The following is a 27,173-nucleotide window of genomic DNA, read 5'->3' on the forward strand; positions in this document are numbered from 1 at the left end:
GATGGATGGAGGAGAGGGTGAGAGGTGCCTCCTCCCAAGGCAGCAGCTGGTGAGAAGGAGCCTGGGCTGCTCAGTGTCAGCACACACGTGGGCCTGGGGAAGCGTGAGCCCAGCTCCAGGCCTTGTCAGCGGCACCTCGTTGACTTTTAGCGCTTCCTTATCGTGTCTGTGCTCACCTCGCGCCGCGCCGATAAAACGCCACGGCCTGCCGGGGGATCTGTGAGCAGCAAACCCTGCAGAAACCCTGCAGAGCATGGGAGAAAACCTCAGAGCATGGGAGCCTGAGCTGCCAGAGACCAGCCGGGGCTCCAGGACACAGCCAGGTAACCAAGGAACGCTCCCAACCCGGGCAGGGCAAGGGTGGGATGATCTCCAAGGGGAACACCACGGGATGGGTGCAGCAGAAAGTGAATTTTGGGGCAGAATGGGGGTTTGTGAAAGTTGGGCTTGCTGGGACTTTGCCACACCTGGCAGAGCTGGAAGTGTGAGCCATGTGAAGTGATTGCAGGGTGTTAGTTCTGAGCTATAAACAATAGAGCTGGGAAGGAATGCCCAGGGTTAGTTGTTATTGTGGTATTGGTTTTTTTCTCCTTTCTTCTCCAGTAATAACATTTCTTTCTCGTCTAATATTAAGCACCTAAGTAGTTCTGGTACTTTTTTATTTATCACTAAAATGGGTATAATTTTCCCGTATGTTACTGCTACCTTACCTCTAGGCTTACCTGTGGGCCCACAGCAGTTTAAAGGTAGATTTAATTAATTAATTAAATTTTTTTTACAGGTGAGCAGCTTGCAGTGATACCCTTGTGAGAGTCCTCTTGATGATTTGAACTGAGGCTCCCTGAATATAAAACCCTGAGCATCTACTGAGCAGGTATGTAATTTGTGGAACCTGTAACTACTGCCAAACTGGTGAACAGTATCTTGCCACTACAGGAGAACAATGAACTCTGACTGGCTGGGAAGAAAAATTTTCCTTCTGAGTATGGAATTTAGATGCTTTTTTCCTTTATTCTTTTCCTTAATTTTAATTTTATTTTGTTAATAAGAATTAAAGAGTCTTAAACTTAGTGTCCTTCTTCCTGAACTGGAGAGGAAATCTATGATGTCAGAGCTCCTTGCTCTGAAGTTTTTACCACAGAACATGGAGTCAAAGTCCTTTACTTTTTTTCATGGTTACAGTTTTGTCTTCATCTTTACTGGTCTAAATATTCTGAGTGATTAAAGGTGAAACAAGGAACTACTTTAGAGAAAGGATTTATAGTTAACAACAGAAACTTGCAGTGTGATCAACGAAAGGTTTCAATTTGACTTGCTGTTCTTCTTTTATGTCTTATTCAGAAAATAGACTTATGCAGCTCTTGGCATTTTTTTTTGTCTTTGGCTACAGCTCTACTTTGTACTATGTTTTTCATTGAATGTTATTAACCCAGATCTCTTATATAGCATTGCTCTTGGAATCATCCCTGTAATCACTTCCACATGCTGCAAACTTGCAGAGTGGAGCAAACTCCTTCCATATTCCCTGTATTGACATGAGCTTTGCCAAGTTCTTGTTCTCCAATACTTGCTGGGATACCTCAAAGTTTATTTTCAAAATCATAGTCCCAAAGCTCTTCTCACAGGAATATCTAGTGTTGCCCCAGTCACCTTTAGGAGTCTCTCACTTTTTTCCCATCAACTTTGATATTTTCTGGACTTTTGAAGTGTTCTCCTCTTCTGCTTTCTTTTGTTTCTGCCCAACATCTTGTGCTAGCATCTCTTTATTTTGGAACCTCACCATTTCTCCAGTCTTCTGTCATCCCGCACCAACATCTGGAAGTGTGTGTGGGAAACCTGGGCCTTTTCCCAACAGCAGCACTCTCATCACCCCAGCCCTTCTGCTCTTCTCCCTGACAGTGACACTCAGATCCCCACACCTGTTACTGCATCCAAGCCCAATGAAATCTCATCATTTTCTCCTCTGACACCTGACTTTGTCTATACTGTCTGATTGAAAAGCCCCTCTATGCCCCTTTTCCAAGCCTTCAAAATTTATTATACTGCATGTCAATATTGTTGGTCTTTTTTGTTTTTGTTTTTTTTTTTTTTTGGACTCTGTTCATACTAGGCAGGATTGAGAAAACAACACCTTGAAAACAGTGAATAACTAATTCCTCTTGACAGGGATACTGATTGTCTGCCCAGCTAGGAGTTGGGCAAGGGAATATAAGGTGTTTGTTGCCAGTGTGCCACCTGGCACCCACTGTTATCCCTTTGAGAGCAGTATTTGGGTTTCCAGTGCTGCTGATGCCACCTTGTCTCTGGTCTCTGCCAGTAATGCCCTCGAAGTCTGAATTTTGTAACAGCCTGAGGATGGTATCTTGTTCTTGCTTCTCTCCACTGGGATCCCTCTGTCAGGTTTTTCTTTGACATTTTAAGGAGCTTCCACTTCAGATTTGAGTCAGTTTCATTTTAGAATGTGCTCCAGCCTGAAGGGCAGAGCCTTTTGTGTAAGACACTTGAGGTCAAATGGACAAAGTGTTGATCTCGACTTTTTTCTTTTTTTTCCCCATATTCTAATGAAGCATCCTAATTAGTGACCTATGGGATCACATCACCACCAGCCTGACTTAATATAATTTTATCAAATTTTTTTTCCTGAGTGCTTTACAACACCCATTTTGTACATAGACCAGGAAAGACAGCAAGGTGGCGACTCCCATTTTCAGATGGATCCATATGCTACAGGTGGATGTGTGATATCCATGTCCTTATGAAACCATGCCCTCAGCAGCTGTTTTTCCATGGATATCTGATGTGGCATCCCCCAGGAGTGCTGGTATTTGCTGGTGCTCCTCTGAGGCACCCAGAGCCAGCCCCCTCCACTCTTTGTGCAGCAGTGAGGGGGTGTGAGCTGCCAGCTGAGCTGCTCCTGCTTGCTGCTGACCTGGTGAAAAAGTTCACAGTGCCAGCAAAAAAAGGTAGGAGGAGGAGAAGAAAAAGGGACTGGGGAAGATAAAAAGCAGAAAATGAAGTTAATGAAAGTGGGGGAGTGCTTCTGGTATTATAATGTTGCCAGAATTAGGTTTCTTTAGCTCCTGCTGTGCTTTGCTGAAAACGAGTCTAGTTAGCAGCAGCAGATGTAACAGCTGTACAACTGTCAGGGAAATGAGAGAAGCTATGAGAACTCCATGAATTAAGCAGATTCTCTTACTTTCTTCATGTGGAGGTCTTAGAAGTGGAAGTTTTCAAAGTGTGTCCTGCTGGCTGCTCATGTGAAGTGACTGGGATGTTGTAGAAGGTGAGAGAGGGTGCAGCAGGCAAGATGCAGGGTATGTTTCCAGTCAGGAAAGGGAGAGTATTTGGGGAATGGGTTATTAGAGATGATGGGGGAGCTGGGAGGAAAGATGTGCCTTGGGAACAGACACTAATGTTGCAGAAGTGGGGATGGGAATTCATGCAGCTAAGAATAAATGCGTTTGTGGAAAGGATACTGGTGGTTATTTGGTAACCAGAAACTTAAATGATCAAAGAGTTTAGTGAGACCTTCTGACTTTGCCTTGCCCTTCCCAAAAATATATCATGGCTGTGTGAAAGGTCACCTCCCATCCCTTCTTAGATGTTAATCACCCCCTTCAGTATAGGTGGCCTATCAGATGGCACAGGCTGGGTGAACACTGGGATATGTGATAGCATATTTGCTGGGCTGCAGGATCTAAAGGTAAGGCTGATCTCTGGAATGCCCAGATATTTGTGAGGGGAGGCAGGATTCCTGCTCTCTTCAGCTGCTTCCTTGCCCTCCAAGTGGAAGGAGAAGGCATTTCAAATTCCTTGCAGGCTCCAGGCTATAAACAGGCTCTTCCTGTGTGAAACAATAAGTACTAACAGTACTCAGGAGCTGTCTGCTTTTCTGAACAGGTCTAATACTGCTGAGATGTGCTTTTGTGGGGAGGAGGAAGCCTGTCACTTGTGGGGACAGAAGTGCCCAGTGCTACTGGTGTAGCTCATCCAAGAAGATGGCATTGAAGACAGAGGAAATCAAAGTCCCATCAAGCTGAAGCAGACAGAGACAGAAAGGGGAAGGAGTCAAAACAAAAAGAAAGCAGGAAAGAGGAAGAAAATTATTATGCCAAGGTGGGAGAGTATTAGCATTGTTTTGTACAATGGAGAAGTGGCTCAGCCATTAAATACACCCCATAAACACTGTAATTTTTCTGCTAGCTAGCCAAAGGGCCTCTGTGGGGGCAAGTACAAAAGTGATGGGTCCCCAAGCCCTGCTGCTCTCTCAATGAGAGTAGAATTTATCACCTATAGAATGATCCTGAATTCATCTGGGGGAGCTGCTGTGGCTCCAGCATGGTCTGGCTCCTCTGTATCAGATTTCTGAGTAAGCCTGTATTCCCCAAAGTAGTGTGAGGGTTGATATGAGCAAGGGAATGCATTTGGTATTTTACTTTGTGGATCACAGGGCGAGTGCCACATGCAGGAGTCATGGATGCTGTGTTTATCCTTACCCTTCTTGCTAGCTTGAAGGCAGTGGTGCTGCAGCTTGAGTCTCTGAAGCTCTTCTTGGCATATGGGCTTTTGGCATTATAAAATCTCCACGGGTCTGCCACCACAGGCATTCCTTGGGGTGCAGAGTATGCTGGATGTCGGTGCTTTGGAATTATTTGTAAGGCATTGCTTTGTTTTGCCTGGTCCTAGTCAGGAGACTGAAGTGGAGGTTACTAAAATACTAAACAATCATCCACTTGGGTGATGCAGGAACAGAAGTGTCTCTTATAGCTACACTAAAATCTTCTGGGAGGTCGGTTGTTCATCAGCTATGAGAGTGGGGGGAAAAGTGCCTGTCCAGGTAGGACCTGTTCACCTGGACCCTTTGTTTACACAGAGCAAAACCATGGGGTTTCTTGTACAGTGATCCTACAGGGAAATGTGAAACTTCAGATATTCCTTTTTCCCAGATGGGAAATCTGCGCAGTAAGACTGCCAGATCCATGAGCCCTTTTCCCCCATGGGATGAAATTCCTTTTTTCCCATTGTGAATCTTACCAGCCTCATCTTATTCATTAGCCAGATAGTGTTGGTGTCATTAGGGTTTAAGTAGTTAATCTCAAAAAAATCCCTTGGAAGTCAAGGAATAGATATATTTGCTTATTTGTAGTTTGTGTACTGCCCATGAGGCAACCAGGCATGGAAATGTAATCCCATATTTGTGTATTTAACAACTGAAAAGATGACGTGAGAAGAGGTTTGGGTGTACAACATTATAAAGAGAGCTGTGACTGTCTAACCTCCTGATTCATCTCCCCTGTGGCAGGTCAAGCATCTCCCTGGTGCCCAGTCCTGTGGAAATCCTGTATTTCAGTGTGCATTGAGGCTGTTTTTTCTGACACAGGATGGAGCTGAGAGGGTGCTTAAACTTGTTTTTGTCCCAGCCAGAGAAGGGAAAACTTTCTTTTTTAGGCTCCTGTTTGTGGTAGGCTCTACAGATACACTCATCAAATGTTGACTTTACTTAGAGCTCTGAGAGTCAAATTACACGGGGTGGGCTGAGGCAGAATAGGTGCTGCTGCTGCAGTGCTTCTAGAGAGCTTTGTTGTTGCTGTTTGCTGCAGTGCAGATGTTGGGACCTTACAGGAAACCCATCAGTGCTCCAAATGGGTGGAGATGTGTAGTTGTAAGGAGGAGTAAACATTGGAAAGTTGGTCATTTGTGGCTCAATGCTGTTGAGCAAGACAGCATGATAGTACTGATCAGCGGGAATGACTCAAAAATCAGTGATCTGCAAAAAAAAAAAAAAAAAAATCTGAACCACAAAGCAAAAAAAACATTACTGCAATAGGCTGGATGACTCAGAAGGATGGGGCCAAGCATAACATGAGCTGCTGTAAGTCACATGTCAAAGAATAAGGAATACAGGCTGCATTTATCAGTTGGCAAGTTTGCCTTGGGAAGGAGTGGAGGCTGGTGCAGCTCATTGGCTGAGTACAGAATTCCAGGAGGATGCTGTAGCTGGGGGAGCTCACGCAGATTTCAGTAAATAACCTCAAGCTGAATGTTTCTAGGAAGGGCTGAGTGTGTGTGTGTGATTTAGCACTAACGTGTCACTTCCCATGTACTCTGTTCAGTGCTTTTGTTGGTAATTCCTGCATGGAAGAGGTTTCAGGGACAATGCCTGAGGGTGTTCAAGAATTGGAAGTGTGCCTTCCAGTAAAAGAGGTTGCAGAGGTGGGACAAAAAGGGAAAGCTGAAGGCTAATTTTTTTCAGTGTCTAGATATATACCTACAAGGAGAAAAAACTTCCTGTGGTCTAGCAGGCTGAGGGGCACTAAGACCCAAAAACAGGAATGTGAAACTGGATTTTAAAAAATCCCAAAAAATGCTGTGAGAAAAGCCACAATTTTTAAACATCATCTGCAATTGACCACTAGAAAAACTCAGTGAGGCTTTTGGAGGATCCTTCCCATGAGGCTTTAAAGTTGGCTGGATTCTTGTCAGAAAGGGGACCCTTATAGAGGTGGGAAGGGTTTCTGCCAAGTTTTCTTATGCAAATTTGTGAAGATGTGGATCTGGATGATTGTGCCACTTCTTTCTGGCATTACAGTCAGATGTTGGCTCAGAGCAGCTCTAGGGTTGAGAGCTGGGACCTCAAGGCAGATGTAAAGGCATTCCCCCTGTCAGCCCAGGCATTGCTCCTGTTCACCCTGCCCCGTGCAAACACTCACCAGTGTTTGCTTCACCTTTTTACTGGATAGTGTTGCACTGATATCCCAAAGTAAATGAAGCTTCATTAGTGTGCATTTAAGTGGGGAGTGATGACTAATTGTCATTTATCAATGGTGCTTTAATTCTCTTCTAGCCAAATCAAAGCATTTCTTTCACATCCCATCATCTATGGCTCTGCCATCCATTTCAAACTTTAAACCTTGTAACTCTCTTGTATTTGTTAGCCAAACTAGAATGAGTTTTTCCTTCTGCTACCTCAATGAACGTCTTTTTTTTTTTGGTGGAAAAGCTATATTCTCATGAAGCCAGGTTTTGCTTTATTTTTTACCTTATTCCCTATGGTGGTGTTTGCAGGGGTCCCAGGATGAGGGAAGAGATGAGAAGCTTGACTCCATGTTTCAGAAGTCTGATTTATTATTTTATGATATATATTATAGTAAAAGAAAATATATTAAAGCTATACTAAAGAAAGAGGATTTAATCAGAAGGCTAGCAAAGGAAAGGAATGATAGGAAAATCTTGTGACTGACCCGAGTCCCAACACAGCTGGACCTGTGATTTGTCATCAAGTAGAAACAACTCACATGGACCAATCAAAGATGCACCTGTTGCATTCAACAGCAGCAGATAACTATTGTTTTTCTTTTCCTCTGAGGCTTCTCAGGAGAAAAAGTCCTAAAGAAAGGGTTTTTCAGAAAATATGTCTGTAACAATTCCCCTCAGACTTAAACTTTGTCAGAGGCCAAGCCTGTGCCTGTGGAACCACCAGAGGTGCAATGTGCCATTAGAATTGAGGTCTCAGAGCAGGAGAAGGATGGGTGTTGGTGCAGGTGGAGGCTGGGACAGCAGCAAGAGGTGCCAGCAGAGGCTGTAGCAGTGACAGAACTTCCTGGGAAACACAATGGGCCCTTGAGAGCCAGCCCAGGAGCAGAGGAAAGCCAGGCAGGGCAGCAGGGCTGGCTGGGTGGGGCGTGTGAGGATCTGTGGATGTGGCTGTGAGGGGTGGGAAGCCTTTTCCTCCTGTGACTTCACCTGGAGTGCGTGCCAGCCCCGGCACACAATGTTATCACTGCACGGCCAGCACGGCTCTGCTTGCACACAGGGCCCCAGGAGACCTTCTCCAGGCCCTGCAGCTCCTGGCCTTGGTGGCTCCTGCCAGAAATATCCCTGGTTTTGTTCCCAGTGGTGCCAGAGCTGCCTGTGCTCCTGGTGCCACCGAGGGGAGATCTGGTGGTGAGGAGTGAAGATGAAAGGTTTTGTCAGGACCTGGAGCGGGGAGCTCTGCTCTACCCCACCCCTCTCTGGCAATCAGGGCTGTTCTGGGCTCTATTTTATCCAGGGCTTATTGCTGTGCTGAAAGTTAATGAGTCATTAAGAACACTCTGTCCCTGCTCATGGGGACTTTGCTGCCTGGGTGGAAATCCTTCCCAAGAAGCCCATTCCCCTTTCTGTGGCAAACACAGCTCTTGAAACCTCTTGGATAAGTAAATGCAGTCCTTCAGGGCTCAGGCCCAGCCTGTGGCAGTGGTTTCCATGGGCCAGGGATGAGTGGTCTGCCTCCAACCATCTTTACTCTTGTCACTGTTAAATACCTTGCCTAAAAGGGAGAGTCGGGCCTGGACCGTCAGAATCTCTTGGCAGTTTCACAGATCTCCTTTCATGGCAGTCTACAGAAGCTCTAGCTTCTCTCAAAGAACACATTGTAGATTAAATGCTGCCTCTGGAAGTCCCAGCCTCAGCTAGCCCTCTTCCCTGCACTAGGAGAAACCCTATATTGTTTATTTTGTTCTGTTGTTCCATGAATGAGGCCTTTCTGCCCAGACTAACTCAGGCATCCTTTCCTTAAACAAAGAACCTCGCCTCAAATTCTTTGGCAGACTTTGGTTTTCCCAGGACTGATGTTTTGAAGACATCCATGTTTTCCATGCTTTGACAATCAAAGAATGCAACAGCACTGCATTAGTTTATAGAACAATGTGGTGGTTCCAGCCTTTGACATCTGAGATTCATCACTGGCTGGTCTTTGGCATCAGGGAGATAGATGCAAGACACTTGTTCATGCAGGTGTCCGTCTCCAGGTTGTTCAGAGGTCTTTGCAGGTTCATCAGCAGCTCTCCAGGACTGGTGTTTGTGCTCCAATGGAGGTGAAATGGTGCAGTAGCAAACAGGAGACTGCTGGCACCCTCATGCTGTGGAAGAATCCTCAGGATGATGCAGCACTTCACCACTTGTGACTCTGCTTTCTGGGCTACCTCACAGATCATAAATTATTTCTGGGAGGTGGACTGGAGATGAGCAGATTTGAAATTATATACCATCAGCCCACGTGTACATCTGCAATCTCATGTTATCAGTACAAGGTAAGAAGGCACTTCTGGGGGGTACCTTGACACTTTCTTCATTCAAGCTGGCAGGTAGTCATTAAAATAAGCTGGCTTTTGAACCAGAAGATAAGCACTATTTTTCTAATTTGATGAATTAAGGCTCATAGAGAACACTTAATGGGAGCTTTAGCAGAAGGCTTCCAAATTGGAGGATAAACCAGGCAGGACTGAGGTGTGTCCTGGAGCTCAGAGCCCTCCAGGCAGTCGCTGCTTCCTGGGACAAAGTTCTGCACAGCAGAGCTCCAGCTGCTTTCCCTGCACAAGGGCAGGAGCTGCCCTTCCCTTCCCTGAGCTAAAGCAAACCCAGTCTGTTTGTCCAGCCCTCTGAGCCATCAGGTGGGCTCTAGATCAGCAGTCCCCTTTTTCATGATCCCTCTCCAGGGCTTGGTGACTTTTGTAAAACGTTTGGAGTTTTCTTCCAGGTTATTGATTACAAAAAATATCCTGATGCCAAACACCCTCCGGGATCTTGGTACAAACATAGTACAAAAAAACCCCCAATCACTTCTAGTTCTCAATTGTGTTTTGGAGCCAGTCTGATAGGTCATTTATAGTCTGTTTCATGACTGCTGTCTTATTTTTATGCCAAGCAAGTTCTTTAATCATTGTGCCACATGATAGAAGGGAAACTGCCTTCCAGGATCTCAAGTATTTTGTACCATCTTTGTCATATTTAACAACTGTACATGCAATTTCCTCAGAGAAAAATAGGAACAGAGTTCAGTGGGGGTGAATTCTCTATAAATCCATGTTGGTTGCCCCTAGGTATGTTTCCCTCTTTTTATTCCCTGTGTTCTTTGTTAGCCACTTCATTATTTTGTTCAGGTCTAAGATGCTATCACAGGTCTGTAGTTACCTGTGAGTAATTATGAGATAATTATAACATATTTATGCCCTTCTACATAGTCTTTACAAAATGCCAGACTATGGGATTTGTTCTCCTCCTCCAGGACTTACCCATTGCACCAAGAAGTACAGAAGATCAACATAATAATGGAATTATGTATGCCGCTTATGAGAAAAACCCCCAAAACTACAAGTTAGACGTTTTCAATGCCAGGTACCTAGTCCTGGTGATTTAAAACACCTGATTATTGAGTAGGTGGTATTTAACTCCTCTGAGGTACTACAGGAATAGACATGTCATTACCAAGGTCTTCATCAACTACTTTCTTTCCTCTCAGCAGCAGCATAGGAGTATTTATTGATTTCTTTTGTTGTTCTCTGCATTGTTATTGAATAATCTAAGATTTCCATCTGATAACAGATCAATACTATGAGTCAGACTCATTCTAGTCTTAATTTAGTTTTTAAAAGAAGACCTTTGTCCATCTTTTTCCCCCCCTTTCACTTCCATCATATTTTTTATAATTCTTATCTTCTGATTTATATTCAGCTTCTCTCATACTGTTTGTTACATGACTTATACCTTACTTTAAGCTGCCCCATTTCAACTTTACATCAGGTTGTGTTTTTTCAGTTGCATTATTCTTTCTTTACTGGGGAGTTGTATATTTTTGGTGCCTCGTAAATGATTTTTAAGCATTTGCTAGTGATTATTTATATTTTTGTATTTAAGTACTTTCTTTGTGTTTATTTAGCCCAGAATGCTCTTCAGGGCTGGGAAACAGAACTTTTTAAAGCAATATGTCTTTTAAAGCATTGCATTACCAGTTTGGACCTCCTGCTTTCACATAAGAGTGGAGTGAGCTGGGGATCAGTGAACTTGCTACCAGCTGTCATTTCTGCTATCATTTTATCTATCCTGATAAGCAAAGACAAGTTTTGTTCAATTTGGTTTGAAAGCTTGCCAAATGAGGAAGATGTTAAGAACATTTAAAAATCCCCACGGCTGTTTATTGAGTCAGCAATATCATCATGTGTTAAGCTAAGCAGAACTTAAGTTTTTTATTTGGTGGGTGCTTGAGTAACCTGTGCCATATTCCAGTATTTCTTGATTATCCATCCTGTTACTGGAGCACTAACTCAAATATTGAACACTCATAACTAGGAAATTGTGATTCAAAGTTACAAACAAGCTAGCAAGTACTTTTATTCTTGCCCCACTCACTCTGTCTTAGGGCTATACCTATTGATTTTAATATTGCCTTACAAACCATGCCAGCTTTTATTGCAGTGTCTTACAGCTGTAGTCCCCTGGGCAGGCAAAGCCTTGATGAATATAAACTGGAAAGGAATGCCACAATTGTGTGCAGCTAAAGAGGATGTACTGGAATGGAGCTGACTTCTGCATTGTGTTCCTGTAAAGGAGGGCAGAGTCAGGGCTGCAGCTGCATAAACCCAGCACTGCTCAGGGGAGTAGAAACCCACCAAACCTGCTGCACCCTGGGCCAAAGCAGGGGGGAAACAGAAATATCAGAGCTCCTGTCCTTGTTTCAGAGCTTTGGGGACTGGAGAGACACAGCCCATTAAAGAACATGCCTACATTTTGCTGAGGAGCCACCTGTAATAGCTGCCTTCACTGGGATGGTGTTTATCAATCAGACAAGAATGAGGCCTCATAATTCAGGGCACATGGAAGAGCATTCTACAGTTGCTGTGCCAAGATGGGATTTAGAAGTTTGCCATAGAATCAGCTCCTTAAAATTCTGCCAGGTTTCACACAGGACAGGGGATCCCCAGAGAGTCCTAATGCTTCTTTTAAAAGGATCCCAACATGCTTTAAACCATATTCCTCCTAAGAATATCATGTTCACTGAGCAATAACAGGACTACAAGGGATTGAAGCTTGCTGGAAATAATGAAGAAAAAACATCTCCAGGCCTCTCCAAACTGGAGAAGCCCTTTGGCTCTTCCCACCTCTGTTTTCTGGCAGCTCTGTAGATAATCCTTGACTCCCTCCATCTGGCTGTTTATTAGTTTGAAGCCAAATTGTCTCAGTGAATGCTGAACACCTCTGGATGAATGATGTATCTATGGGCAGGTTCTCTTCTTGATCAGGAAATGAGAATGAGTGGCTCAACAGCTTCCAAGTTCAATAACCTCCTTTGCTTCTTAATGAATTGCTGAGGCATGAGAGGCTTCCGTTCCTTGCTGGCATCTCTCACCCTGTGCCCAGAGAAACAATCGTATCAGGCTCAGGAAGACTGAAAGGGCAGGGAAACAGGAACCATCCCCACGGATGTCCTCCCCAGAGAGGCTGGGAACACGCTCTGCTCTGGGAAATGGGAAGCTGAGGTCAGCCAGAGTGCACAGCAGGTATGCGCATCTCTTGGGATGGGAAGAAGGGATAATGGGCTGCTCTGCCATCCCCATCCCTGCCTGGGCTGCTGCTGAGCTCTGCTGGGCCACCTCCACAGCCTGTGTGCAGAGCACACCTCCACTGTGTGGTTCTGTGGTGTGGAAATGAAGGCAGGGAGATAAAGGTAGAGAGAGGGTGGTGACAACGCTCCTGAGAGCCCTGAGCCTACCACTCAGCAAGGCAGGCCTTGGTGGGGTGAGGAGAGCCCAGAAGAAGTGAGAAAGGAGTAGGGAATGAGCCCCCATCAAACACTGGGAGCCCCATGGACAGTGAGGTAACAGGGGATGCTCCCAGGCACACAGACTTGTTCCCATCTTTCAGAAGCTTTGTCCCTTCTAGCTCCTCCTGCCTGGGAATGTTAAGAGATTGCACAAAAAGTCTTGATAAAACAAACATATGGAGATCCCCTCAAGAGGCTGGGAGATATTATTAGCTCCTCTGTTACTGGCAGGCCTGGAGCAATTAATTACCAGAAGTATTATCAGGTACTTGTCACTGCTTTCCCTGGATCCACTTCACATAGCCCAGATTGGCTGTAAGCAACATGTTCCCTGGCTGGCCTGATAGCTCCCAGCTCCTGATAGCAGCTCCTCTGCTCCTCTCCTCAGGGTCTCAGCACTGTTGGAAGAGCCACCACCTCGAATATATGCTGAGAGAAATTTGGGTCCATGGACCACTTAACTATGCAGCATGCCTGTGTTTTTGTGTCTTCTCCGTGATGTGCACCACCTCTGTGACCAGGGAGAAAGTTTTGGGCAGGAGGCAGACAAAGGGACAGGTAAGAGGAGGTTACATGGGGACCTAGGGAAAGGCATTTTGTTTATGATGGCTGCATAATGCATGTTTAACAACTTACCTGTGAGCTCTGGGCCCTGTCCTGGTGCTGCTCTTCAGAAATGCCACTGCAGATGCTCTAAGAACTTAGAATTTCTAACCAACACACTCTTGTCAAGGTCTGTGCTTCCAGAAATAGTCTGGTCAGGCTTTAGGTGAAATTATGCTGATCCATGAAATGTGTCTAAAGGACTACTCTTCTCTTCCTGCTGCTGCTGCACAGCACCTACTTTGACACGTGAGAATTAAACTTTTTTGCCTTACGTTGTACTTGTAATGAATTTTACTAGTTAGATACTTTCAGTGAAGTTTCTATGATTAACCATGTTATTGTTAAAGGGAAAATCATGCAGGTCAGCTGGTGCACCTATGAAATATTTGCTGGAAAAAGGATGCAGGTGCAGGTGAAAATAGTAAATAAGGTGCTTTGGCAACAGAGGTGAAAAAAGGCAAAATTGGAGGCATCAAAATGATCTTCATGTCAGTTTAGCTCCATCTGTCTAACCATTGTAAAAGTAAAAAAAAAACATATTCAGTATAATCATTACAGCATCACCTCTGATGCAACCTCTTATCACAGAGCTCTCCTGCTTTTGCTGTGGTTAGTTTTGTACCTGCAGACGAAGATGAAGAAGGGCGTGTTTAAGAAGGGAACGAAGAAGGGCGTGCTCAAGAAGGGAATGGAGAGGCAGGAGCAGGCTCGGCGTGCCCGCGGCGCTGTCGGTGCCGCCGAGCATCCCTCGGTGAGCGGACACCGCCCGCTGGCGGCCCGGGATGCGGGAGCGGCTCCGCTGCTCCGGCACCGGGACCAGTGCGGGACCAGCACCGCTGGGGAGGGCTGGGATGGGACACAAAATCAGCGAATTGGTGGGAATGGGGTTATGGTGAAAAAACGCCTCTAAATCTGCAGCACGCTCAGAGCCGGCCCTGGAGGCAAAGAACGCGTTTGTCGCAGTTGGTGACTGCCCCGAAGGTGCCCTGGGGACAGCCCTGCCCGCAGGGACAGCTGGGCTGGGCAGGACAGCACCACCGTGCTCCTCACCGCCCCAGCTCATTAACCCCACTTCTAGATAATTAACTCCAATGGAATTCCTTGCTGGCACAGCCAGCCTGGGGTACCCCCAGGCTGGGTTTTCACAACTGCATCCTATTTTTTTTTTCTTTTTTGTGTGTGTTTTTCAACTGAAAATATTTCTCTGAGGTTTCTTCAGGTCCTACCCAAAACCACAGAGCTGCAGAAAGCCTCCCTCTCCCCCTGCTTGTTTTTCTGCTTATGAGGTAAGCTCATCCTTAACAGATGTTTGTTTACCTCTTCATAAAAGCCTCCTGTGATTCTACAGCCTCCCCAAGCAGTGCGCTGCTGTGCTTTGCTATTCTTGCCATTGCAAAGTGTTTTTCTAATGTTTAGCTATATCATTTTTATTGCAAATTAAGCTGATTATTTCCTCTTCTACTTTTGGTGAATGTAAGGGACAACTGTTTAGTCTCTCCACCCATTATAACAAATGTTTATGTGCTGGAAGAGTGTTATCATGCCTCCCCTCCCCGTTGTTCTTTTCCTAGAGAAAACAAACTCAATTATTTTATCCATTCCTTATAAGTCATGGGGGTTTTTTTTCCACCTCTCTTATCATTTTGCTGCTCTGTTTTGGACTTTCTCCAACTTGTCTGCATCTCCTGTGAAATGTAGTGCCTGGGAGTGGACACACTGTTCCTGCTGGGAGCTCAGCAGTATCAAGTAAATGCACAACATAATTGCTTCCGTTGCCTTATACACAAAACCTGCACTAAAGCACCTCAGAATGAGATTTGTCCTCTTCTGTGAGGCTCTCACTTGACAGGCACACATTGGGTCCCACCCCAGCTCTCTGCTGGATTGGTCATAATTGAGTTTGGAGCAGCACACCTGGTGTTTGTGCACCTTTCCTGAGCTGCATCTTGGTGCAGTCACCTCTCCCCAGTGTCTCACATTCCTCTCAAATTCCAGTCACTTCAGCCTCCTGCCTTCAGGAGGGACTGCTGACCCCCAGCCCAGCTGTCATCCTCTTCCTTTTGTCCTCCATCTGTTGTCCAAGACACTCAAGCAAATACCGAACAGCCCTGGAGGCAGAACTTCAGGGACATGGTTCTCCCAGCTGGAAAAGTGAAGCCCTGGTAATTACCCTTGATTATGGCACTTCAACCTGTGTAACTTCTGCATGGTGACTCTGCTTGCTGCCCTGGGAGCCTGTAATCTAGATATTTTATAAATGTTCACTGAAATCAAAGTATTTTATACCTACCCTTTCCTCCTCATCTACCAGGCCTGTTAGTCAAAGAAGGAAATTAGCTTGGTTTGACATGATTTGTTCTTCAAAATTCCCTGCTGGTTGTTTCTTATCAGCTTATTGTTCTTTAGCTGCTTATAAATTGATTGTTTCATAATTGGTTCCATATCTCTCTAGGTATCACAGCTAGGCTGGCTGGCCTGCAATTCCCCAGGTCCTCCTAGAACAGTAATTTTCAGAGAAGAACTGCATTTAACAGATACTGAAAGGCATTCCGCTTTTGCCCTGCTTATCTTTATTAATTGTCTAGTTTGGTTCCATCCCTTAAATTAAAAACATGTTTCCCATAAGTATTCATCCTCCACCAGAGGCTCAGCACAACCCAGCCCTATCTTCACCTCTCTTGTGTTCCTGCCCTTCTGTAACATACTTCCCCAATTTTCTTCCTCCTTGATGCTTTATATCTTCCTCCCTCTCTTTTCTTTATGTTTTGCTTGCACCTCCCTAGCAAAATGTATTCCCCAGCAATTCACATCCACCTGGTGCTGGAAAAATCTGGGAGGCTGGCCCTAAAAATGACATTTGCCAGGCTTGCAGGGACATGGTAAGGTCTGCTTAAAGATTTGTCCAGGGCTGGCTATGCTCTCCATGATTTCTGAGACCAGTAGGTGGCAGAGAGATGATAAAATGTGGGAGACTGCTCCTGGTGCTGAGAGGATGGATCACTGGCTCTGGGATGGACAAGGACACATTACTGGAGAGCTGGGTGGGTGTCTGGCAGAGAAGGGCACTGGGTGGGGGTCCCAGCTTCTTGTAGGGAGGCTGAATGTGCCCGGTGCCCAGCCTCAGCCCCGGGTGAGAGGTTTGTGAGCTCAGCAGAAGAACAGGAAGCGTGTGCCACTTCCTAGCTAAGCAGATCCCCAGAAGATAACTTTGTTTGAGGGAGGGGTATCGTTAGCCAGGGTTGTGCTCTATATAATTGCACAATCTGCTATCATGCATGAACAGAGCTGTTCAATAGCATGGCCCTGCCTTGTCCTGACATCATGTCTGTGTTGGAAATCCGTTTGGAATGAAAAACCCCACATTCCCCAAGTGACCTCGTAGTCTCTGAGCAAAAGGCTGAGTTGCAGTGGAGACTTCACAGACTCAGTGGTGCCAGGGACAGAAGCTCAGTCACCAGCCTCAAAGCAGATACAGGTTGAGAAGTCAGCAATGAAGCAAACTTCTTTCCAAAAGAAAATAGTGTTTGAAAAGTGCAGGAGATGCCCATGATTCTTTGAAGGCAAGAAAAGTCCCAAAGGCAAGGAAAAGCCACTGTGAGTTAACAGTGTTGCTTTCACTAGCTGGTACTATTTTTAGCACTGGTTTTTGGGGATGAAAGTACTCAGCACATCTACAAGTCGCCTAATGAGAACATAAATACCAAGGTACACAGGTTGGAAGTGTTTGCCCTTCTCAGTGTGGCACTGTCAGTGCTGCAGTTCTTTTGCAGTCTCAGTGATTGTCGCATGCTGCGCATGAGGTTCAGTCTTCTCAGCCTCTGCTTTTATGGGCTCTACTCCTTTCTTCCACAGCCACTGCTTCCATGCTACAAAGGTAGCTCTGACTTCCAGCATTACCCTGGTGCCTAAGAGAATCCAGTCTCCTTCTTGCTCTTCTTGTGTTCTGCCTTCTCCTCTTCATGCCCATCTCAAACAACTCCTCTGCATAGCCCCATTACAACATTAATTCCTCACTGCCCACCTTCATTTTCATTTAGACCCTTTTCTTCAGAGGGAGGAGGCCCTGGTGAGCTGGAGAACCTGACCCAGAGCTCAGTGGTGCTTTCATAAGAAGCCTCTAGATGAAGAGACTCTGTGGTTTTCCACAAACCAGAAATGTCCTGCAAAACTGTGTGTGCCCCATCCTAAAGGCTCTGCACTCTGTGATACCAAAGAAAGTCAGCTCTGATCATTTGGATGAAGGTAACACAGACCAAATAATCAGAGGCTTGAGTATAATTTCTGCATCAGTTGCATATTGCAAGCTGTTCTGCAATTGTCAGACAATGTTTGATATTTGGATAGTGTTAGCAAAAGGCAGAGAGAAGGTTAATGGGAAAGGTCTCTAATAGTAGCTGGATGTAATTTAGAGATAACTACAGCCATTAGTTGCACACCAGATTTGGGGTTTGGCTGGTTATATTAGAGAGAAAAAGGCCTAGAAAGGGATGTGCACATTCAGCTAGAGCTGAGCTTTCCAAAAAGACAGTTTTGGTTTGAAAAGGAATGGGCAGTTTAACATCTGAACCACCTGTCCTCTGTGATGCACCAGGCTGCAGACACTCTCTAAAAGTGCTGGATGCTGATGGTATTGCTTAGTCCTCCCTTTCTACTGCTTCCCAGAGAGGGGTTGAGAGTGGCAGTGATGACCACTCATCATGCACTGATAGTAGTTTATCTCAATAGTATATAGCAAAACAAAACAACAAAGGTGTTCTTTTCTCCTCCTCCTCACTGTTCTTGCTCCTCTCATTTATCCAACCATGCCCTTTCTTATTCACTTTGTGTTCTTGGGACTTGTGAGTTCTCCACTGTGTGTCCTCTCTCCAGGAAGGCAGTTCCCGTGCTTTATTAACAGCATTTTTAGCATTGAGCTAAAAAATGTTCTAATACTGCTTCTCTGTTTAGGAGAGTGATTTCTTAAGGTGTTCAGAATATGACTTTCAGTCCAACTATGTGCATTGAGGGGGATTTTTCTTTTGTGTCTCCAGACTGGTTCCTCTTGCAAAATATGACACTCTTCCATCTCTCACTTATGCCTTAGCTCTTTTGAAATCCACTTTGAAAATCATCATCTCTGCCTCCAGTTGTGCTTTGGACCTTGGGGCTCTGCAAATCAGCCTAAAAGCTGTTTGGGAAGACAACTCCTGAGATGAAGCTCTGAACTTTCATGGACACAAATGCCCAGAAACACAGAAGAGTGGCCTGAAACTGTTGGTTTGAAGGTACAAAATTTTGTGTCCCCTTGTGTTTTAATATCTTATTCAAATGACAGCATTTTTGGAGACAGAGTGTCTCCCAGTGCCATTCTGGGAAATTAAATTCGGTGTTGAGTTTGCATAAAGAGAGAGGAGAGGTGCTTGCTGCTTCATCACTTTATGAGCCTGGCATCTGTATCACTGCTTATCAAATCTTGCTTCCAGTAATCCTCTTTTTCTTCAGAGCTGAGCACCAAGAGCACATCCTGAGCAATGCCTCCTGAAAGACTACAAGAACCATACCACAGAGTAAGGTTATAGCCTTTGACTTGTAATTAAAACTCTCAGGGCATTTCGTTGTACTTGTGGATGCATTACTGAGCCTGTGGTTCCTCTCTTCTCCAGCCTCTCCAGCATTTTTGCAGGTGGCTGTGGCAGGCAAGTGTGCCTGGGGTAACATTCCTGTGTGCTGGGCTGCTGGAATTCAGCTATGGTCCTTAACAAAACAGTTTGGTTTAGACATTCTTTATGCATGTGCACATGCAAGATGCATTTGGAGGAAAAACTAAGCAGAGCTGAGACACTGAGAGGTGAGGCTGTAAAATTGGTCTTTCTCAGCTTTGATTACTATTGACTGATTATCTTGTTTTCCCATTCTGCTAAATGGGAAAATACTTAAAGGTAAAAGATGGTAAACAGCAGACCACAGTATCTGACAATGCCAAATATAAACCAAATACTTCGGTATCTGCCTAAAAATCAGCAATGAAAGTTGTCTGTTGGATTTGGGTGTAGGGTAACAAATTAATTCAATTAATGCTGCTACTATCAGAGAAAGTGGCAGATTTTCACCTGCCACACCACAACACCTAAAGACCAGCAAGTGTGGACACACACAGAGCTGTGCTGAACCACAGTGGAACTGCAGAGATGCTTTGGTCCCTGCTTAACTGAGCAAACTCCCATTTATGCATGTATTAGGTTTTCACTGCCTGCTGCCTGTTCCTCTCCCCCCCTCTGCTTTTTCATGTTCAGTGGACTCTCCTCTCTGTGTCTCTGCCTCTCTCTCTCTATTTTTTTTCTCCCTATTGTTCCCCACGTCACTGACTGTCACTCACTTCATAAAGCCGTCTGGCTCGGAGCTTAAATATTGCAGGGCAACTAAAACCCACCATCAGAGCCAATTCAGTCATATCTGCTCAGTCGTGCGACAAGATTGGGGCTTTTAGGGTAGGGAAGAAGAGAGACAAAAGTTCACTCTTCCCTGCAGAGTGCCAAGAGAGGAGGGGGACACGTTTCTTCGGTGGAGCCTCTGACAGCGGCAAGTTGCTTGCTCAACATCCTTACCCTGTTGGGCCTCTGTGGCCGGCGCTGTGCGCAGGTGGTGATGGCTGGGAGCAGGGTGGGGGTCTGCAGCCAGCCTGGGAGAGCCCAGAACTCCCATCTGCTGGCTCTGAGGGGGCTCAGGCAGAGTCCTGCTCTTTTCCTCGTGACAGTAATTTCAGGGGAGAGTGGCTACCTAAATGCCTCGCTTACCCCTTTTTTGGTTTTGAGGCTGGAGGGACTGAGTGCTTGCAGGTGGAACCCCAGATATTCAAACTGGTTGTGCTGCTCCTCATCCCTCCACCCAATATTGTTGCTCACAGCTGAACTGAGTGAGCAACCTCAAACCACTTCACTTGCAGAAACCAGAGGGGATGGGCATGGCAGAGCTGTGAAGAACGTGCCCAGTTGGAAGGGATCTCAGGGAGGGCTTAGCCAAACACAGCAAACTGCTAGCAAGACGTGTGATGGAGTTAGACAGGAAGCATTTTCTCTATTTTCTCTTCTCTTGCATAGTGATTTTTCATTGTGATGAGGTCTATCACACCTAGAATGTCGCTCTTGAGGGCTGCAGTGGAAATGCTCAAATGGTAGCATAGATATCAGTGTGACTCACAGGGAGTGAAGGAGATGGAGGTAACCGAGGTGCCTGGGGGACAATGAAGCTTGTACTGTGTATAGTCATGTTTTTTACAGAGTTGCACGTGATTGGTAACTGTGGGGTGTACTTTGCTCTGTGAATGTGCAGAAAGAGGATGTTTAAATCAGTTTAGATAATGTATGTAAACAGCATAATCTTCTGCTAGACTTGTTAATGTAAGCGCTGACATTAACACACTTCTTTACACGACTTTAATGACTGAGAAAGTAGCAATTTTCCTTGGTGATTAAATTATATGTTTGCCACTTATGTATGCGAGGTGTTTGTGCAAGCTGAAGGAACTGTGTTCTGTTCTTCGTTTTCTAACGTGGATGTCCAGGGTAAAAATATTGTGAGGTTTGAAGGCAAGGAATATGAGTCCATCTTGCTTTAGAAAAGTGCCATCATAAGTTTGTGGGGCTTTTTTTGATGGAGTTTTTTTTTTAATTGAAAATTTGTGAAATTCCCCCGAGCCATAGAATTCTCAATACTTTGCGTGTTTGTCTATGTGTGACTACGTACACAGAGTAGTTGAAACAGGCTGGTATGCGTTGGTGTGTCATAACATATGGCATCACAAATCTATACCAGTGGTATCTGAAGGAGGAGGGAAGTTTAGATACTCAGATTTTCATGCTGTTGACTGTACCTTCCTTTTCCAAGTGCTTGTGTATGTGTCTGCATTTAGGGAACTATAGATGAAGGTAGTATCTAAGAGATGAAATTCTAGATTCCTGTGAACAGCTATTTTATGAATAATGTTCCCTGTTTCACTTGTCATGCTCTACAAGTTGGTCTTTCTGGGCCACTGTAATATTCCACATTCCTCAGAGACTTCAGACTACTGTGATGTGTTAAATCAACCCATACAAAACAACTTTCATCTCTATTTTCCTCATTCATAAATTTTCCCTTGCCTGAAATTATATAGTATGAAGTTCAGGACATGCAGAATGAAGCCCTGACCTAGGAATAATTTCTTATCATGCAAAAGTAATGACAGATGTATTGTTTGACTTGCATTACTTGAAAATGGATGACTGCCTTAGCTTTCCAATAGTATATCTGCAGCTGGCTTCCAGCTCTGTGTTAGCCTGAGATAGTGGCACTGATATTTTAGAGACAGCAAATGGCATTTTAGGTCCCAGTTAGAGACCTTGGTGTTTTCCCCAGGTTGGTTCCACTGTCAATGTGGTAGCTGACTTCAGAAGGAGATGCAAAGAATAGCACCAAAAAATTATATTGCACATAACATATTCTATACAGCAAAATTAATCAATATAGTAGTTGTTAAGCTTATACAGCATTACTACCACAGTAACGGTGTTGTAATTGCTGTTCTTACCTTACTTCTACAGTGATTGGTAAAGTAGAATTGGCATTTGCAACCTAGAGAGAATTTAGGTTTGTTTAGGTGCAATTTGGGTGCAGATTTGAGATCTGTTCGACCTGAGAAGGGTTCTGGTGCAGAAGTATTTGTGTGCTTGAAAGCTTCACCCTCTCTTCTAACCACTGCAGCTGCCTGCTGATAAATCTGTTCCACTGTATTGCTGGTGAGTGGTTGTATGTGTACAAAATCTAAGCAGACTCGCAGAACTGAGTGTACAGAAGACTCTCACCTGCAAAAAGAGATAAATATACTCCCTGGCTGAAAAGTAATTGCCCATTTAGAGCCATGGAAGGAGGAATTTAGCAGGCAGCTTGCTCAGGCTTCCCAGCCCTTCTTCTACTAATAAATCATTGTGAACAGGCAAATCAGCAAGCAAGCAACCTCCCGCCTTTCTGTTCTCAAAGCAACAAAAGACATCAGCGGGAAAACCTGAAATCTTTAAAATTTAGCATAATTTGTGGTCTTTCTCTTTGTTTTTTCTTCCCTTAGACTGTAAGAAATGGGTGACTGGAGTTTCTTGGGGAACATTTTAGAGCAGGTGAACGAGCAGTCCACTGTCATCGGGAGAGTTTGGCTCACAGTGCTCTTCATTTTCCGCATCCTGATCCTGGGCACGGCCGCCGAGCTCGTGTGGGGGGACGAGCAGTCAGACTTTGTGTGCAACACCCAGCAACCTGGTTGTGAGAACGTCTGCTACGATGAGGCCTTCCCCATCTCCCACATCCGCCTCTGGGTCCTGCAGATCATCTTTGTATCTACCCCTTCGCTGATGTACTTCGGGCATGCCGTGCACCACGTCCGCATGGAGGAGAAGAGGAAAGAGAGGGAGGAAGCTGAGAGGCGCCAGCAAGCTGAGGTGGATGAAGAGAAGCTGCCCCTGGCTCCAAACCAAAACAAAGGCAACAACCCTGATGGAACCAAGAAGTTTCGCCTGGAAGGTACTCTCCTGAGAACCTACATCTTCCACATCATTTTCAAAACCCTCTTTGAGGTGGGATTCATAGTAGGTCAGTACTTCCTGTATGGCTTCCGAATTCTCCCCCTTTACCGCTGCGGGCGGTGGCCCTGTCCCAATCTTGTGGACTGTTTTGTCTCCAGGCCCACGGAGAAGACCATCTTCATTATGTTCATGCTGGTGGTGGCTTCTGTGTCCCTCTTCCTCAACCTGGTGGAAATCAGTCATTTGATCTTGAAAAGGATCCGGAGGGCTCTGAGGAGGCCGGCAGAGGAGCAGCTTGGAGAGGTCCCCGAGAAGCCCCTCCACGCCATCGCAGTCCCCTCCATCCCAAAGGCCAAAGGCTACAAGCTGCTGGAAGAAGAGAAGCCAGTGTCCCACTATTTCCCTCTCACGGAAGTAGGGGTTGAGCCCAGCCCCCTTCCATCAGCCTACAACGAGTTTGAGGAGAAGATTGGGATGGGACCACTGGAAGATCTCTCCAGGGCATTCGATGAGAGGTTACCGTCGTACGCGCAAGCGAAGGAACCAGAAGAGGAGAAGGTACGAGCAGAGGAGGAGGAACGAGAGGAGGAGCATCCAGGGCCTCAGGAGGAGCCAGGGGTGAAGAAAGCAGAAGAGGAGGCGGGGAGAGATGAAGTGGAAGGGCCTTCAGCACCTGCTGAGCTTGCTGCTGATATGAGACCCCTGAGCAGGCTAAGTAAAGCCAGCAGCCGGGCCAGGTCAGATGATTTGACTGTATGAAGGTGCAGGATGCGGGGAGCACATGAAAAGGAAAAGGTTGAAGAGAAAAGGAGAGATAGAGAAAGAATCAAAAGATATTTTTAAGCAAAGTGCTAAAATGGCCACTTGAATATTATTTCCTTTATGATTCTCAACTGGAAAGGTACTACCATGGTAACAGTGCCTTATTTGCCCCATATGTCCCTGTATTTCCCTGTTTCCACATGCCAGCTCACTCCTTACAGTAATATCTACACTGTACACATAACTGATGTATTTTAAAGCCTAACACGGCAGTGATACCCAAATGTTGCCACTGTGATCACATTTATTGGAAGCCTTGTGTTCCACATTTCTCTAGGAATGTGGGGCAGATCTGTCTTTCAGCCAGTGAGGGGAAAGACTCATCAACAACTCTATCTAGTCTTCCTGTTTCCTCCTTTGGCTCACTGAGCAGATCTCCCCTTTGCTGCTGGCATGGAATTGCAGTTATTTAATTCACAGAGTGAATTCTATGCTTGGCATCAACACACTAAAATACTAAGCCCAACTTCCTTTCTTTATTCAGAAAATAAAGGCAAAAATGTTCCAAATTTCTCTGTGAATGCATATCTGAGTTAGGTAAATATATTTTCCCTGGTCAAAAATATTTCTGCCCTGCAAATGATATTGACAGTGGGCGAGGTTAACAGTAGGTCTTTACTGGGACTTAGTACATGCCCAGAGATGGATTATTTGCTCCTAATAGGGTCATCCAGCCCTGAGACTAGTTCAGAACACTGGAAAGAATAAATTCAAGTGATATTTTTTACTTGTAGCCTTGTGACTTAAAGATTTGAAACTAGATTTAGCCAAGCAAGAGGGAAAAAAATCTTCTGAGAAAGGAGGGGACAGCTATAGCCCCCAGAGCATGAAACCAAATACAAGCCTTCAGGAATGATCCTGACAAGTGTTCAGTTCCTGGAGCTTCCAGGCTCCCAGGCACTCAGCAAATCTCAGGTACAGAGTCCTGAAGGCACCTGTGAACCTAAACCAGGGGTCTGGGTAACTATGTGACTTTTTAAACTTCTAAATACAAAACTGGTTGGTCAAGTTTGAAAAGACTGATATGGTAGAAGTCTTTTGACAGCCTTTGTTTTTAATTTGACAGACAGGAGCCATTCAGTGGGCTACTTCTCCCTGAAATGCCAAAGTCTCAGTCAAATAAGACAATGCCTTTCAAAAGATGACTTAGACCTTTTGTGCCAACAGGTCTGTACAGAACTCTCAGAGACTCAGAAAAATCTTTTTTTACAGAAGGCAGAAAATGATGTGCTTGCAAATGTTTAGATGTCTAATATAGATTTTTAATTTTAGGACTACAGCAGCAACTCTTGGCTGGGACAGTGCAGCAATGCATTCAAAAGCTTCAGGTTAACAGCTATGTCCCCCCAAAACTGAGCCCCATGCCAAAAAAGTGCAGGTATGCACTCTGCTCTGCAAACCTCAGACCCTGCCATCTCAGCAAATTCTTTCTGCTGGGCTGCAGCCCATCCCATTGTTCCCAGGGCAGGCTCTAATCCAGGTCAGGGAAAAAAAGGTCTTTGGCACAATGCATCAAACTCATCCCGCCATCAGCTAGAAAAGCCCCCCTGCGGCCTCCCATTGTGGCAGGCCTGACTCAAAGCCCAGGAGAGGCAAATGGGAGTCTGTGAGAGCCGTGGGCAGGCTTGGGCCCTGTCCCAGACCCAGAACAGTCAGCCCTGATCCCGTCCCTTTGGTGGAGTTCCCTGCCTGGCCGGACTTCACTGCAGAGTGACGATAAGCTGTACATATGTAGAAAGTTTGTAGGGTGCATTGGGGTTCTTCAGTGCCACAAAGGTGCCGTGTATTGTTTTTTCCTTTTTTCTTTTTATTTAACACTATTCATCCTTTTGCTCCTCTTGGGTCTGTGTATTTTCCCAAGGTTTGCAGCCTGAGGTCAAAACCTTTTTTTTCCTTAAACAAAGAATGCTGGGTGTCCTTCCTTGTGAAGGAAGACTGGAAGGTCCCTCCTCAGTTTTGGGAAGGAATGTGACAAAGCAATACATGCAGAGAGAGAGCCTGGAGGCTGCCATTTATCCACTCTCTTAATACAGAAATAGGAGAACTGTTATCACAACTGAGGGAAGAGAATGTTTTTCAGCAGGAAGAGTCCACTGTGCCCAGTTCAAGATACTAGAACTGAAGAAAGGGCTAAGATTTAGATGAAAAACACCATCACTACACTTACACTAGATAGGATCTATTTTATTTTCTCCATAGAAATCTGAGACAAGAGTTTGAATGATTCTAAGCATCGACCAGCCCACTTGTTGAAGGGGGTTGGAAACACTTTCCTGCAGGTAGAAACCACAACCTTGTTACAGTTTATGCCAGGTATCTGCATCAGAGCATCTGACCCTTCCAGATACCAAAGTACTGGACTGGTTCAATCACACCCACCCCTGCTGACTTGTAGTTACTTGACAACTCCACTGCTGATCTCTGACATTATACATTCATTAGACTACAGGGCTACTTAAAGATGAGTGCTTGTTCATCAGGAGTACATGGCTCATAATGTGGCTGTCAGGCAGGGCAGTCTTTAATTACCACATCTTAATGATGTCCTTTTCCACTGGAGAGCCTCAGTAAAATGCACCATGTGCAGTGTGCTCCACGGACACTGTAGTTCTCTCCCAGCTGCCACAGGAATGCTCCTTTCTTCCTCTGGATCCCAACAGCACAAGAAGAAGCTGGCATTTTCCTCCTGCATCTGCTCAACTGCTTCTTGATGTTTTTATTTTAAAAGTCAGTTTTCAAGTATTCTACCTGGCTAGCAGTGAATCTGTAGCCACCAAGCATGGGCCATGGCATCAGGACAGTGCTGCTCAGCAAAGGGGGCAGGAACAGTCTGGTCTCCTGGCACTCAGCCTCATCTCTGCAAGGAAATCTCTGTGGGACTGTCAGCAAGCCATTCTTCCTTCTTGTGCAATTGGGAATAATTTCCTACCTGACAATCATGATGTGCGGCCTGACATGTGCTAGTTATGGAAAGGGAGGTCCTGGATGGAAAGCCCTACAGATGAGCAAAGGATTGTTGCTATTTATGGATATGATAGCACATAAATGTGCTTTATTCCCTCTCAATGAGACAAACTTAATAGTTTATTAAAGAAATTCCTAGTGAAGTTGCATAACAGCCTCAGAGCTGTGGATGCACTGTATGATTCTACTCAAAAAATAACTTAGCAAAACATAAAGATATATATGATGAATGAGGAATATTTTTTCCTTGAGAAGGGGGAAATCACTGGACAATCAGAGCCTGAATAATTTAAAGGTGTGTTTACCCCCTTGGCTCCCTGTGCAAATAAATTCCTAACTGATCACGTGGCTCTCTGCAAGGAGCATAAGATGCAAGTGTCAAAATCACCAAAGGAAGTGAAAGTAGAAGAGCAAGGTAGTCTCTTAGCTTACAATAGCATGTGGGGGTTGGTGTTCTCTAGTGTCTAGAGCAGTGGACCTAGGATAATAATCTTAGATTTATTTCCAGCTCTGCTTCTGACTTGCTGTGATAATCACTTGACCTCTCAGTGCCTTTTTCTCCACCTTTAAAATGGGTGTAAGAATTTCCACCTACCTCACAGGGATGTTGTGAGGCTTCCTTAACTCTGTTTGTAAAGTAAGTAGGAATGATCTGATGAAAAGCACTGCTGAAA

The 27,173-nt window shown here is 45.1% G+C and overlaps 1 protein-coding gene across 2 annotated transcripts; it reads left to right on the forward strand.

The window, feature by feature from the left end:
* GJA8 (gap junction protein alpha 8) lies at positions 1–27,173 on the forward strand. Of its 2 annotated transcripts, XM_059466645.1 has the most exons (5): positions 1–323; positions 782–874; positions 12,966–13,135; positions 18,267–18,447; positions 22,263–27,173. In XM_059466645.1, the coding sequence occupies exon 5, from the start codon at positions 22,273–22,275 to the stop codon at positions 23,470–23,472; it is 1,200 nt and encodes a 399-aa protein (XP_059322628.1). In that variant the 5' UTR covers positions 1–323; positions 782–874; positions 12,966–13,135; positions 18,267–18,447; positions 22,263–22,272; the 3' UTR covers positions 23,473–27,173. The 2 variants fall into 2 exon arrangements, with proteins under 2 accessions (XP_059322628.1, XP_059322629.1); XM_059466646.1 differs by lacking the exons at positions 1–323; positions 782–874; positions 12,966–13,135 and adding an exon at positions 17,274–17,425.

Source organism: Ammospiza nelsoni, chromosome 2 (genome assembly GCF_027579445.1).
Source record: "Ammospiza nelsoni isolate bAmmNel1 chromosome 2, bAmmNel1.pri, whole genome shotgun sequence".
In the NCBI taxonomy this organism is placed as follows: Eukaryota; Metazoa; Chordata; class Aves; order Passeriformes; family Passerellidae; genus Ammospiza; species Ammospiza nelsoni.

Excerpts from the sequence above, each read along its gene's own strand:
- GJA8 (XM_059466645.1), top strand. The coding sequence starts at position 22,273 with ATGGGTGACTGGAGTTTCTTGGGGAACATTTTAGAGCAGGTGAACGAG.